This window comes from Mytilus edulis, chromosome 9 (genome assembly GCF_963676685.1).
Source record: "Mytilus edulis chromosome 9, xbMytEdul2.2, whole genome shotgun sequence".
Lineage (NCBI taxonomy): Eukaryota > Metazoa > Mollusca > Bivalvia > Mytilida > Mytilidae > Mytilus > Mytilus edulis.
The window spans coordinates 45,337,144-45,353,407 of NC_092352.1; the positions used below are offsets into that span (position 1 = coordinate 45,337,144).

The 16,264-nt window shown below is 31.5% G+C and overlaps 1 protein-coding gene across 1 annotated transcript; it reads right to left on the reverse strand.

Moving 5' to 3' along the window:
• Positions 1-7,351: 7,351 nt before the first annotated feature.
• On the reverse strand, positions 7,352-16,161 carry LOC139488468 (thymidine kinase, cytosolic-like). Its single transcript, XM_071274086.1, has 8 exons — positions 16,008-16,161; positions 14,625-14,656; positions 14,329-14,442; positions 13,589-13,682; positions 12,714-12,803; positions 11,903-12,022; positions 9,386-10,203; positions 7,352-9,217 (listed from the first exon to the last, which is right to left on the reverse strand). The coding sequence occupies exons 1-7, from the start codon at positions 16,071-16,073 to the stop codon at positions 10,036-10,038; spliced, it is 684 nt and encodes a 227-aa protein (XP_071130187.1). The 5' UTR covers positions 16,074-16,161; the 3' UTR covers positions 7,352-9,217; positions 9,386-10,035.
• Between the last annotated feature and the right edge of the window lie 103 nt (positions 16,162-16,264).

Below are 16,264 nucleotides of genomic sequence, written 5' to 3' on the forward strand. Positions count from 1 at the left end.
TTCCTCAGAAATCAGTTATCATAAAACCATACAAGTTATGTTAAAACCTCGATAAAATCATACAAGTAATGCTAAATTCATACAAGTAATGTTAAAACCTGAATAAAACCTTGATGTTTTGAATAAAATTGTTCATTAAAATGTGTATGGAATTACTCCGGTCCATTGTTGGTTCTTTTGAAATTTGCAGTGGGTGTAACAGCCCAAAATGACGGTGGATATCTAGATTCCGGGCTTATATAAGTTTCCAAAACATATATCACCATGCAGATGCTTTCCGAACTCTGACTCTGAGCTGTTGAGATTCTACTTTCTGATGGTTTACTCCATGGTTATGCTCGTTTAAAGTTTTTATAATTGTTTTGCTGTCCGCATCAGTCGTAATCCTGGCTTTACAGGTTTTTTTGGTACACCTGAAGGATTTATTTTCATTATTTTAAACATTTGATAACCTATATATGTGGTCATCAAATATCACAGAATTATTTCCTCTGTTTGTCTCAGATTTGACTATGTCCATCTTGACACCTCACACTGGACTGGTCATGTGAACACTATATATATATAATTATAACCTTAGTGACTCTCAGTATTGTATATGAACTCACACAAATATCCAGGGGGAGATAATGTACAAAATTTTTTAAAAAAAATCGTAAATAATATTTACTTTTTCCGTTATATTACCTGTCATACCTGTAAAATGGTGCAAATGAAGGTTTTTTTTTTTGGCGCAAATGATATATGACCTTGTGGCGCAAATGAAAGGTTTGATTTTTTGAAAATTGGCGCAAATGAAATGCCTCACAAACATGTTTAACCCCGCCACATTCTTTAAATGCCTGTAGGCTGTAGTTCATAAATTGTTATAGACAAGACAAGACAAGACAAATACTTTATTAAAGTCTCACCACTTGTTACATATAAAATATACAGCTTTTTAAAACACAAATTAACAACAAGAGCCACTCTATAAAGAATTATGAGAGACTATAAAACAATTTTTCTTAAATTATAATACAAATACAACTTAAGTCAACTATCATGAATTTAAAATACATTTTCGCTTTATTAAAATTTCATAGCAGATTTTGGCAGTATAAAATACCATATTTTCATTTGTAAAAAGAAATATAAATTTCTCATTATCAGACATATGTAAAAAAATTCTCATCAACAATACTAGCATGGTTAAAAATAACATTACGAATATCTGAACATACAGGACAGTTTAACAAATCATGTTTTTCATCTTCAACGTCATCAGTACAGTTAAAACATAATCTATTTTCAATATCAATATTATCATAACGACCAGTTTCAATTCTGATGGGTGCTACACCACATCTAAATTTTGCTAAAGCACTCCTGTATCTACCTGGTATATTAAAAATTAAATAATTTTCTACGCCATATACATTTTTGAACATTCTATATGTACGTAATTTATTTTTATCATCTGACATAATCTTGTCATACCATTCTTCCTTAAATTTTGCAAAACATACATTTTCAATATTCTTAACTAAATCCTTGTTCAAAATAGCACCATTGCACAAATATTCCATATCAAGTTCGTTAAACTTATTTTTACTCTAAAATGCCAATTTTTTACTCTTTTACATGTGTTACCCCATATAAACACTTTTTTATTTACTCTATCATCATTCATTTTATTAAAACGTGTCCAGTTTCTAAAAACACTAGTCCACTGTTTGATTTTACAAGGCATCCAGCCCATGTCACCATACAAAGACATATTAGGCGTGTATTTACCTACACCCATGAAAAAACGCATGGCTCTATTTTTAATACTATTTATACATGAAAAATCATGTGTTCCCCATATAGAGGCACCATAATCTATTACAGACCATACAAGTGTATCAAATAATTTTGTAAATGTACAATATTGAAATCCACCATTAGCTTTACATTTAGATATTAACAGACCCAACGATCTACTGGCGGCTTTAGCAACTGCTTTTGCCATATTATCTTGGCTTAAATGCTCAGTAAACAATAAACCTAAATATGTGTATTGGGAAACAATATCAATATTGTTACCATTAAACAAAAATGAAAAATTTGATCTAGATACAGACTGTGTTCTAAAATGTACTATTTTAGATTTTTCTAAGTTAACAGTAAGGTCATTAGTACAACACCATATATTCAAAACATCTAATATTTTTTGTAAATCACTCTCATTCTCCGTGATAAAAACAAGATCATCTGCATATAACAACATGCTCACTTTATCATTTTCAATGTCTATACCTATGTTCAATTTCTTGACCTCATCAACAAGATCATTGATATAAATATTAAATAACAAAGGCGAAAGGATACACCCTTGTTTTAGACCACAATTTACGTCAAACCAATCTGTTAAGTTACCATTTACTTTAACACAAGACTGTACATTGTTATAAAGAGAATATAGTGATTTTAACATTTTTGAACTAATACCAAGTGTTTTTAATTTACAAAATAATAAATTTCTATTTATCCAATCGTAAGCTTTTTTGAAGTCAATGAATGCCACGTATGTTGATTGTTTACGAAGTTTTCTAGTTTCTATAATAGTAGACAATGTACTTAAATGGTCAACAGTACTACGACCTTTTCTAAAACCGTTTTGCTCGTCACAAAAGAAGTCAATATCATCAAGCTTATATGTTAGTCGAGAGTTCAATACTCCACAATACAGTTATAGTATAAAGTTAGGCTGTTAGATTTCTAATTTGAATTGCTTAATTGTTATAATTTCCAGGCGGACTATACATTCTGGCTTTTTTTCTCATTGTTGAAGGCTGTATTGTGACCTATAATTGCTAACCAACCACTTCATTTGGTATTTGATGGTTACCGTAGTTGTTGCATTGACATTCATACCACATCTCCTTGTTTTTATATTAACAAGGTTGTATCCAGAAATCACCATACTGTACTGCAGTTATTTGAAAAAGGAGATATTTGGATTAAAAATGATGTGTTTTATTTTTTATCAAGCATAAATCAGATTCATCTATGCTTGAAAAAATTGGATTAAGGCTGTCTGTATTTTTTTTTACGTTTCAGCTTACTAAAGATCACTCCTCCATTAATTATAGTTATTCAAAATAACATAAAAAATCTTTCATGCATTTAAAATAGGTCATTATGAGCTAATTGCTACTTTCCATCCATAAGTCTACTAACTACATGTAATTTAATAACAGAAATATCACTTCAAAGTGATTCCATGCTTTAAAGAAGGCTTCTAGAGTTACCCTTTTCTGTCGGAATGTCCCAAAATTGGTTTCCTTTTTTAAACTTTATTTGGCCTCAACCAAGTGTTATGAAACTTTATATACACAATTCTTATTACCATTACACACAGATCAAGTTTGAACTTGGCTGGCGTCACTTTTACAGTTCTCTAGTCCATTTATATCATTATATGCAAGCAGGTCATCTATGTCCAATGGACACATTCTCCACTTATTTATATCTCTGGTTCTTACCTTTTTAAACAAGTGTGCACATGCTGAACTGTCTTCCTTCTTTTCCTGACCATCAAGTTTATGCTGATAGTCCTTTAATAATATAAAGCTATACATCAACAAGAGGCTGTCACAACGACAGCAAACCGGATTTATTAACATTTATTTGTGTCCTGCCAATATCACAAGAACCATAACTGATGAACGGTGAAAGTGAAAATCGTCAATATCAAATTTGACCTCCATTTTGTCATCCGTATCAACATATTAAAATTTGAAAAGCTTAGGTTGAATGGTTCATGAGTAAATGCACGGACACGACTGGAAAAGCCATTTTTAGCTCACCTGGCCCGAAGGGCCAAGTGAGCTTTTCTCATCACTTGGCGTCCGGCGTCCGTCGTTGTCCGGCGTCCGTCGTCGTTAACTTTTACAAAAGTCTTCTCCTCTGAAACTACTGGGCCAAATTTAACCAAACTTGGCCACAATCATCATTCGGGTATCTAGTTTAAAAAATGTGTTCGGTTACCCGGCCAACCAACCAAGATGGCCGCCATTGCTAAAAATAGAACATAGGGGTAAAATGCAGTTTTTGGCTTATAACTCTGAAACCGAAGCATTTAGAGCAAATCTGACAGGGTTAAATTGTTTATTAAGTCAAGATCTATCTGCCCTGAAATTTTCAGACAAATCGGACAACCGGTTGTTGGGTTGCTGCCCCTTAATTGGCAATTTTAAGGAAATTTTGCCGTTATATGGTTATTATCTTGAATATTATTATAGATAGAGATAAACTGTAAACAGCAATAATGTTCAGCAAAGTAAGATCTACAAATAAGTCAACATGACCGAAATGGTCAGTTGACCCATATAGGAGTTATTGCCCTTTATAGTCAATTTTTAACCATTTTTCGTAAATCTTAGTAATCTTTTACAAAAATCTTCTCCTCTGAAACTACTAGGCCAAATTTATCCAAACTTGGCCACAATTATCTTTGGGGTATCTAGTTTAAAAAATGTGTCCGATGACCCGGTCATCCAACCAAGATGGCTGCCACGGCTTAAAATAGAACATAGGGGTAAAATGCAGTTTTTGGCTTATAACTTAAAAACCAAAGCATTTAGAGCAAATCTGATAATTGGTATATTGTTTATCAGGTCAAGATTTATTTACCCTGAAATTTTCAGGTGAATCTGACAACCTGTTGTTGGGTTGCTGCCCCTGAATTGGTAATTTTAAGGAAATTTTACTGTTTTGGTTATTATCTTGAAAATTATTATAGATAGAAATAAACTGTAAACAGCAATAATGTTCAGCAAAGTAAGATTTACAAATAAGTCAACATGACCGAAATGGTCAGTTGACCCATATAGGAGTTATTGCCCTTTATAGTCAATTTTTAACCATTTTTCGTAAATCTTAGTAATCTTTTACAAAAATCTTTTCCTCTGAAACTGATGGGCCAAATTAATCCAAACTTATCCACAATCATCTTTGGGGTATCTTGTTTAAAAAATGTGTCCGATGACCCGGTCATCCAACCAAGATGGCCGCCATGGCTAAAAATAGAACATAGGGGTAAAATGCAGTTTTTGGCTTACATGTATAACTCAAAAACCAAAGCATTTAGAGCAAATCTGACATGGGGTTTAATTGTTTATCAGGTCATGATCTATCTGCCCCGAAATTTTCAGATGAATCGGACAACCCGCTGTTGGGTTGCTGCCCCTGAATTGGTAATTTTAAGGAAATTTTGCTGTTTTTAGTTATTGTCTTGAATATTATTATAGATAGAGATAAATTGTAAACAGCAATAATGTTCAGCAAAGTAAGATTTACAAATAAGTCAACATGAGCGAAATGGTCAATTGACCCCCTAAGGAGTTATTGTCCTTTATAGTCAATTTTCAACAATTTTTATAAAATTTGTAAATTTTTTACTAAAATTTTCCACTGAAACTACTGGGCCAAGTTCATTATAGATAGAGATAATTGTAAGCTGCAAGGATGTTCAGTAAAGTAAGATGTACAAACACATCACCATCACCAAATACAATTTTGTCATGAATCCATCTGCTTCCTTTGTTTAATAGTCACATAGACCAAGGTGAGCGACACAGGCTCTTTAGAGCCTCTAGTTCAATCTTTCAAGAACCATAACTCCTGAACGGTAAAAGTCAAAATCGTCATTATTGAACTTGACCTTTATTTTGTTGTCTGTAACAACATATTAAAATTTGAAAAGCTTTGGTTGAACGGTTCTTGAGTAAATGCACAGACAACATTTGGTTGCCGCCCGCCTGCCGTACATCTCAAAATCAATAACCAACATTTTTGTCACAAAAATCCGGTTAAAAATCACAAACTTAATATGATCCAAAAAAATGAGGTCAAGGTCATATAGACAAAACCAGAAATACATGTACACCTTGACCATCATTCTATACACCAAATAAAGTTAAAACTATTGCTTTTACATGTAGTTTCTTAGAATTGAGCTTAACAAGGTTAAGGTTAGTTGAACCATGCAAGACATGTACATATTACAATCATTCCATAAACCAAATATATTTCTTATAGTTAAAGATTAAAAGACCAAAACATAAAAACTTGAGCAATGAACCGTAAAAATAAGGTAAAGGTAAAAATAAAACCTGCATGACTGACATCCTAAAATATTTCTATACACTAAATACAGTTGACCTATTGCATATAGTATTAGAAAACAAGAATGTGTCCAAAGTACACGGATGCCCCACTCGCACTATCATATTCCATGTTCAATGGACCGTGAAATTGGATAAAAAATATAATTAGGCATTACAATTAGAAAGATAATATCATAGGGAACTTGTGTACTAAGTTTCAAGTTGATTGGACTTCAACTTCATCAAAAACTACCTTGACCAAAAACTTTAACCTGAAACATGCACTTTCATTTTCTATGTTCAGTGGACCGTGAAATTGGGGTCAAAAGTTTAATTTGGCTTTAAAATTAGAAAGATCATATCATAAGGAACATGTGTACTAAGTTTCAAGTTGATTGGACTTCAACTTCATCAAAAACTACCTTGACCAAAAACTTTAACCTGAAGCGGGACAGACGGACGCACAGACCAGAAAACATAATGCCCCTCTACTATCGTAGGTGGGGTATTAAAAAGACACAAAAACTCATCTATTAACCACTAAACCTCGAGTTCAAGGTCAGATGATACCTGGCAGTTGGACATGTGCAGGTTAAAATCATTCCATACACAAAATAAAGACCTATTGCTTATAGTATTCGAGATATTGACTTGACCACGAAAACTTAACTTGTTAACTGATCCATCAAATGAGGTCAAGGTTAGATGAAAGCTGTCCGACAGGTTTGAGGACTTTGCAAGGTAAGCACATACTAAATATAGTTATCCTATTACTAAAACTTTTTTTAAGAGGTCTCTGAACCATGAAAATTAGGTCAAAGGCGATGGACATATGACAGACAGAAACCTTATAACATAAGGCATCTCTATACAAAGTATGAATCTTCCAGGTCTTGCACTTTCTTAAATTTAAAGCTTTTAGGTAGATAGTTAAAGCTGCAGCCAACAGGACTATGTCGAGGTTTCTGTGACGAGGTCATAGGCTCGACAAATATCTTTGTATAGTCACTTCTCTATAGTTCAAGACTAGATTGTTCTGTAAACATGTTTTGGGAATACTATGTTGTAGGTTGCTGTCACTAATTTTTTAATTCTGCGGTTTCATAAAATATTGATGCTTAAATACTTTATGCATGTATGTACATAAATTCCTCCAATATCTTTAAATCTGTGGTCTAATCAATCAGTATATAGTTCAATTAAATAAAAGTCAATCATGATGTACAAATTTTATTGGCACTATTAAATATAGACATGATGAAGTTCAAATATGAAATAAAACATAATTCAATACAAATGCGATAAAAAATAATAATAAAAGAACTGAAAACCAATTTTCACATAAAACATGTAAAGTAGGGTATAAAAAGATGTGAAAATACAAACTGTTTGAGATGGATAAAATGATGTGAAACAAAAATGTTCACTAAAACAAATGGCAGTCCCTTGCATACAAGAAATTAGCACTAAAATAGAAAAAAGAAAAATAGATTGATGAACTGTTAAATGCAATATGAGTTATGACTAATATAGTATTAAAATGCATGAAATACTTTAACAATGTTATTAGATGTCTTTCAAATAATCACAGTACCTATTTCAAAATGATTTATGTATTTACCTCAGGTTAAGCAGTGTAACTCATTCACAAATTCACAAAAAAACAACAACTGGAGATTGGTCTGTAACTTAGTCACTGCACAGAAGGTTCAAAACTGGTCAGACAATGAATCATTTCTATTAAGCTTAGTGAATGGTGTGTATTGGCATCACATACATATCAAAAATTTTTAATGGTATTACTATAATGGCAATATATACAATGAATAGCATAGACAAAAGTTTACACAAAGAACAAATGATGACTGTGTCAAAAAAGGTTCTCAAAGATAGATACTGATTATCATACATGTCTTTTTTTATAAATATGACAAAACAGGTATCTTTGGCTATTAAATCAATTTGACAACTAGATGATTTGTCTATAAAACTTTGATGAACAGTCTAAAAAAGCAATTGCTCAGACTTAGAGATCTTTTTTCAACATTACAAGTAGAAAATTAAAAGCTATAAATTATAGTATCACATCCATATTAACAATTTGCAAGGAAATTTATTTAGATAGCAACTCACTGAACGAATGTAGCATCATATGGCAATAATGCAAAGAAAACTTTATGAAACTGAAAGTTATTTACTTCCCTGATTTAGAGGGTAACTGGAAATGGTTACTCTTTTATCAAATGACTTAGATGAAGGAGGGTCTGTTATTCTGTAAACATTTAATTTTCACCCCTTTTTTCTCTAATCTTCAAAAAATTAACCTTTTTTTTTCTCTCTAATCTTCAAAAAATTAACCCTTTTTTTCTCTAATCTTCATTTTTTTGGCCCGTTATTCTCTAATCTTCATTTTTTAAGGGAATTATTCTTTACTCATTTAACCCCATCCAAACCCTCATGAAGGTATAAGATACTAGAGATTGAAATAAGAGCAATTGTCTACTTAGGCACATAACATGCATAAGGTGGTTTATGAACATAACAAATCGTATCCCTGAGTATAATATGCTAATCTAATGTGAAGTATTGCTGTCACCATACAAGTGAAGTGCACTATGATTTTGCATTGTTACAATATGCTATTCTAATATGAAGTAATGCATTTATATGCAATATCTAAATTAAGCATCGCAACTAACGGTCACTCTGGAAATAACATATGATGCAATAAATTTGTTTCTAAATGCATTTTGTTTCTAGCTGCAATGAATTCTTTTCTTTTACAAAATATTGTTATACAAAAAATATGTGAACTCACAGAAGTAAAAACAATATAGTTAAATCAGAAAAAAAAAATAACTATCAGACAAAATGTAATACCAAATCAAGAATAAAATAAATTCTTTTTAAAACTTGTATCATTAACAACTTCTTTTCAACAATAAATGCATAAACTTTCATAATTTATAAACGAGTTGTCAGTATTTGCACATGATAAAATATTAGAGACATTTCTCACTCAAAATATTTCAATTAGAAAAATCTAATACTCTAAATATTCAACACAAAATTATTAATAAGGGCTATTCCAGAAAAAAATGTATGGGGGGGGGTTGGAAGGCACATTGTATTAATAATACATGGGTGATGGGTATCAGAGCAACTTTTCACACTATATTGTCTGGGTGGCGGGTGCTGACAAAAACTGCCTTCCAACCCCCCCATACATTTTTTTCTGGAATAGCCCTAACCTCAAATTATTAATTAATATTAATATAAGAGTGATTTTTTTTATCAATACTTTGATGTTACTTTCATTCATGCGTATTGAATTTTATTGCTTTCTGTATGTTAAAAAGAAAACTTAAAATGCACATGATATTTTGGTTAATGACAACTGGAAAATGCTACAGTAAATACAAAATATTACAATTAAAATGCATGGTAAAAAGAGAAATAACAATTGATTCAAATTGTAATTTGATATTGGTCCACAATAAAACTATAGGTTAATAATATCTCCTTTGCATATAATATTAAATAAATTAAATACTAGTAAAAATTGATAGCTTAACCTCCAAATCACCAGGTTTTTCAATAAATAATTGAATGCTTCAACATAGTTATATTGTTTTAAGGTTGATCCAAAAAATCATTTAATTCAGATAACATAACAAACAGGTCAAAACGGGAAAAAATCCATAAACAAGTCTTTTTGCAAGTAAACAAATTTGAAATCAGCTGAATTAAAAAATATTAGGAGTCTATTCAAAATAAAAAACTAATTGTATAAAAAGAATTCAAATTCGGTTACAAAGTAAATTTTTTTTCTTCTCAACCTTAAATTATTCACCCTGGAATAGAGATCATGGAGTATCATATGAGTAACTCATTACAAACACTAACAATTTTTAACAGGAGAATTGAACAACTGTCTGTTGGCCATTGTTTTTGATTCTTTCATACTGTTAAATGGAGGTGTTTCATGTTTTCTGGGTGACTTCAATGGTGATTTAAAGCAGGATCTACAAACAGCAAGGTATTTGTCTGCTCCTCCAATTATTTCAACCTGTGGAAGAAAAAGAAAAGAATTATTTTTACATAAAATCAAACAAAAAAACAAGGTAATTGGCAAATATATTGAACGTTGCAGCTGTAAACTAAGATAACAATCACTAGAAATAGGGTAATTGAAGTCTGCAGTCTTTTCTTTATTTTGTAGAAAAGATGTATTAGAAATAACTTCCAGTAACAAAGTTACATTGAGCATATAGATTATAGAGGAAGATCAGAGCATGCTCAAAGCTTTATAAGTAGGCTTTTCTTAGCAGTTCTTGTAACACCAATGATCATGTTTCATTTATATATAACTAAATCATATTGTTTTTGTTTACATGTTACAAAATGGCAGTTGAAGTACAGATCAGTATTTGTATGCATGACCTGCCAACATGAAATTTTGCTTAACCCTTTCACCGATAGCTGCCCAGACAGATGGCTTCCCTGGCTACTATTACTCAAGTGGGAGATCTTCATAATAAATGTCAATAAAAACTTGTCTGTAGTTTTTTGTGTCTTTATTTCATTCACTTACACCATGTTCACAGTTTTGTTCATGTTTTGATAATTTTTTCTTCATAAAATATTAAAATTTTCGGCATTATCTAGGTGAAATTCTCAAAATTCTGCTCTTAGGCCCAAAATCGTATTTTTTTTTAACCCAAAACGGCCAAATTTTTGGAAAATTAAATGAGGCTATACAAATTCCTTACACTGAACGATGTCCATTCCAAGTGTTTTGTACATGAAACGACATTTTATGTCCAAAAAAATATACTAGTTTGGCTTAAATTCTTCCATATTCTTTCAAAAAAAATGTTCCCTAATTTAAAATTCTCGTGAATTCCGTAAATTTCCTCTGATTTTGACACAGTTTTCAACAAACGGAAGCGCCATATTTACACTTTCATCCGGGTATTCAACAAAGAAGAATAACTCATGTTTGCACTGTTTTGAGCAGGAAATATAAAAGAGGTATTCCGATCCCAGTAAAATGGGACTCATCATCAGCTGTCTGAAGCATGAATCCCAGTAAACTGGGACTCATCGGCGAAAGGGTTAAAGGCTTGAATCTTAGGCCTAAAATAAAATACAGTTTGTTTCCCCAATCCTGACCGACCCTGCAAAAATGGTCCGACTCATAAAATTTTATTGTCAAAACTAAGCCAAATATTATTTTATTCATTACTGATTTTCAGGCTTGCCGGAACGACTGATATTGTTCCAGCTTTTTGGAAAAAATAAAATTATTTCTCTACCTACCTACCCACACCTGGTTTGGCAGGGTCGGGATTGGAGAAACAAACAATATATTAATTTAGGCCTAACCACCAATGCACAATTCAACCTATTCTCAAACTTCTGAGATAGCCTTCAAAGCATTTTGTGAAATCAAATCCATTCTATAGATTTTTATAAACAGATAGTAAAATTGAGAAAGGAAATGGTGAATATGTCAAAGCGACAACCACCCGACCATAGAGTGAATATTATTCATTGCGAGAAGTAGTGCTGTCCTATAGGGAAGATACATGTACCTCAATATATTGAATTTTGTGAAAATTGTGGAACATCTTTTTATTTTCTTAAATATTATTATGGTTGATGGTTGTTTGCTTTACATCAACTGACAAGTGACAAATTATACAGGCATATTCTTTGTTAATATCAGTATTTTGGTTAAGATTTTTTTTTAATTTTCTACTTACGGCAGTTTCTTGGCCTTTCCTCTTTGTAAAAGACCCTTCATTGTTGCAACCCATACAAACAGAAGTCAACTTGATAACATTCTCTGCTAAAGGTACTAGATTTAAGATGTTTCCAAATCCCTAAAAAAAAACACAGGTTTATAGGAAAATTGATATAAATCTAGCAAATATAATATTCATTTCATACATTTCTCATATTGTTTTCAATACAACATAATAATAAGGCATTTCTAAACAATTTTGATAGAATTAGACACCATTCCTCTGTGAGTCTTATTAGATTCTGAACATCATTCTAATAGCAAGGAAAAAAACACATCAACTTATTTTCCCTCCAAAATTCATTTTGATGAGAATAAAAATATTTTATACAGCTGATTTTTAAAAGAGAAGCTATGTTTCTTTTTTTCATGCCCCTGTCCAAGTGGAGGGGCAAAAGTTTTACCCTTGTCCCTCTACATCAATCCATCCCAAATTGGTTTCCATCAACTTTAGTTTGCCTCAACGAAATGTTATGAAACTTATACAAAATGCTCGTTACCACAATACACAGATCAAGTTAGAATTTTGGTGGTCTCAGGGTTATGCTTTTAAAAATGGAAAAATTGCTAAATTTTTGTTTAACTTTAGTTTTGCCTCAACCGATTTCATATGACTTATACACAATCCTTATTACCACAAAATTAGATCAAGTACAAATAGTGTCACTTTTAGTTCTTGAGTTATGACCCTTTATAATGTTAAATGCTAGCAGAGGCATCATCTGTGTACCATGGGCACATTCCCCATTTTTTTAGTTTCTGATACTGACCTTTTTCTGAAAAGTTCCATCTAATGCTGCTACTATAACAGTTTTACCTCTCTCGGCCATCTCATCACTGAAACTCACAACATCTGGGAACTGCAAATAAAAGAAATGTCAATGCCTCAGTGTTCATATAAAGCATCACTACAGTACAATGGCTGTTGAGTAAAATTATTCGGAAGAATACATTTCAAGAACCATGAACTGTTATAAGATCAATCATCTCATAAATCACTGAGAAAAATATATATCAATTATAGATTATCATTAGCCATCTCAATGAGATTGATTTTCTCGCTTGAGGTGGTACGGCGAAAGGGAGAAAAGCAATCGAGTTGAGATGACCAATGATAATCTGTTTATTTTTATTTTACCTATTGACGAAGTTGTTAATTTCATTGACAACTGATGTGCACCCTTAGTTTCTAGCGATAATTTTCATATCACTCTACTATGCTGAGAAAGGAAATTATCAATTAGTAAGATCAAAGGATGTTTTGGGTAAAATAACAATAATTTAAGTTATCAATAATCGGACAACCTGATCATCGGTACAAATCACTGTGGGAAATATTCAACAAGAATGTGCAGCTGAGTTGGAATTGGTACAATGTGTGTGTCTTTTGTTACAGGGAGAATTATAATTTAAGCTCTCTGCACTTTCAAAGAAAATAGTCAAATGTATGATTCAGCTCCCATGCCTTAGAAAACATGAAAATTTGTCCATTTCGGGAAAATACATATTTTCCTGTGGTTATGTCCTCTGGAGATATAAATTTTCTTGTGTAAACTTATCTTTCTATGGCGAAGGAAATAAAAGTAATTGCCACTTCTGCTGGAAGTGAATTTAGGTTTAAAGATTAAACTGTCACTTTACTTACAAACTGTCCTTCATCCACACCAATAACTTCAAAGTTCTCAGCCATAACTAAAACGTCATCTAACTTTTCTGCTGGTACTGCAGGCAATGTTTGTCTATAAAATTACCAAAATAAAGATTAACAAATTCATTCTGAATCATTTCATATTTGTTTCATGATATCGTTCTGTGAACTATTTTCAATTTTAATATTAGTCTCATAATTGCTTCTAATTTAAACAAGATAAAAGGACAGTGGACTATAATTTCCACATTTAAGGATAAAGGTCTGCAATCCTTATTTTGTTTCTGATCTTGAAGTAACAATCAAGAATGAAACCACAATCTGATCACAGGAAACCATGCCGATGATTTTATATACTTTATATACATGTATATACTTTAAATGTTTACATCATAATAAACATGCGTACTAAGTTTCTAGTTCATGCAACCACATAATCTTATGGTAAACTAGTTTTTTTTTTTTATCATTATCTTCATTATTAAAATTATAAACCATATGTATTAATCCATTTATAGAAAGACTACCATCTCAGGATTAAATAATTGATTTTCCTATGTTGTTTTATTTTGGTACTTTTAATCATTTAAAATTACAATTGAATTACCAGTTTAAATATTCTACATTCAGTGTGATCTTATTTTGTCTATGTAAACACAGTTTATTCTACTTGCCAAGTAAATGTGCAAGAGTTCCTCAACTTACCTAGGTAAATACTCAAGATTTACTAAACTTACTTGTCATGTGTAGCTATGCCTTCTTTGTCATATCTGTCATCTTTTGAGTATTTAATTACCAAACATTTATAATTGGCTATCTGGTATCTTTTCATTCTTCTCATCAATTCTGTCCTAAAATATACAAACAAAAAATACCAGTCATAAAGTCAATTGTATTGGCATGATTTTTGTAAAATTATGTGGATTGACTATTAAAGTTGTTCAACTTTTTATATCAAAATTAAAGTCATTTTGGGTTTCTGATGGGCTACTAAAAAGTTATACATACATTGTACTTAAAAATTTCTACTTACGTTTTGCCAGAAAACATAGGACCGAATATCACCTGGAAAACAATAAAACAGGCTTTTAAATGTTGCACTATTAATGTATTTTTATGCTAATGAACTAAAAATCACCCTAGACAAATTAAATCAGTGCTGCAGATGACACCTTTCCAAATCAGTATCAAGGATAAGAAGATGTATAATATATACACGAATGCATTATCAGTTACTGTAAAAAGTTTCAACATTGAGGAAAGTACTATTTCAAATTTATTTCTAAGTATTTTTTTGTCTTTAGCACACACAAAAAAATATTTGAAGAGAAATTTCTTAATTGAATCTGACAGATAGTCATGAAAATAATTTGTTGGTTTATGATAAACTTCTACGCTACAGTCGACAGTACAGACCAGTCTCTATATATTGAAAATATTCTATTAAAAAAAGTGAATTTCTCTTCCCTTGTTAAAATATTAAAGGACTATTCATTTCTTAGACAGGTGCCACATGTGGAGCAGGATCTACTTACCCTTCTGGAGCACCTGAGATCACTCCCAATTTTTGTTGGGGTGTCATGTTGCTCAGTCTTTAGTTTTCTATGTTGTTTCTTGTGTACTACTATTTGTCTGTTTGTCTTTTTCATTTTATATAGCAAAGTGTTGTCAGTTAATTTTCGATTTATGAGTTTGAATGTTCCTCTGGTATCTTCTTTCCCCCTCTTTGATAAATGCATTTTTTTCAGGAATTAGTTGAATGAATAGTCGCTCATAATATGATAATGTAATGGAAAGTATGAATGCCTGTAACCATCAGGCCGTCTTTTTCAGCAAATGTTAAGTGTCAAACTGGTTAAAATGTTACCTTGATTCATCAAAATATCCTTATCGTGATTCGTCAGAGCCTGAGAGGTCTCAAATATTTGTTGTTACCGTTATTTTTTGAATAATTAATGTCATTCATTAACATAATTAGGTTTTTTATCGTCAAAAAGAAAGATCATTTTATCGGCATGCACCAAAAAAAACATCGTAATTCTCACCGTTATTCCCCCCACTTACAAACCTCATATTATGAAAGGAGTTGTCCTAGCCGTAACCTATTTATATAAATAATATCATAAATAAATAAAACAAAAAATGTATATGGCACCAGAGACATATAATATGTATTATATGTCTCTGATGGCACTTAAAGACATTATGTAAAGTCAGACTAGCAAATACCATATAAAACTTAGTTACTGTTAGGGAAATGTGTAGTGGTGAACATGCAGAAGTGGGACGAAACATGAATGTGTCGACGATTATGAGTTTTGTCTTTGTTTCCAATCAGAATCATAAAACGTAAACACTCACTAACAGATAAAACTTCATAAAAAGAGTCTAACATCACAAAAAGTAGCATATTCACCTGTATTTGGCCTCTCGGTGACTTGTTAAGTCTTGGAGAATTAAATATATGCCCAGTGGAACACATTTTCTAGCTTTTCTGGAAAAAAAATGTTGCGTAGTTGATTTTGCCGCGAGTTAGCAAGCTTAAAATTGCCTCCAAAAATGACGTCACCAGTGTTTATATTTAATTTATTCATGTTTTTTTTTATTTCTGTATATAAATTTGATAATTAATTTAAACAATAATACCGCCCAACTATTAGTGCTACAAAAACT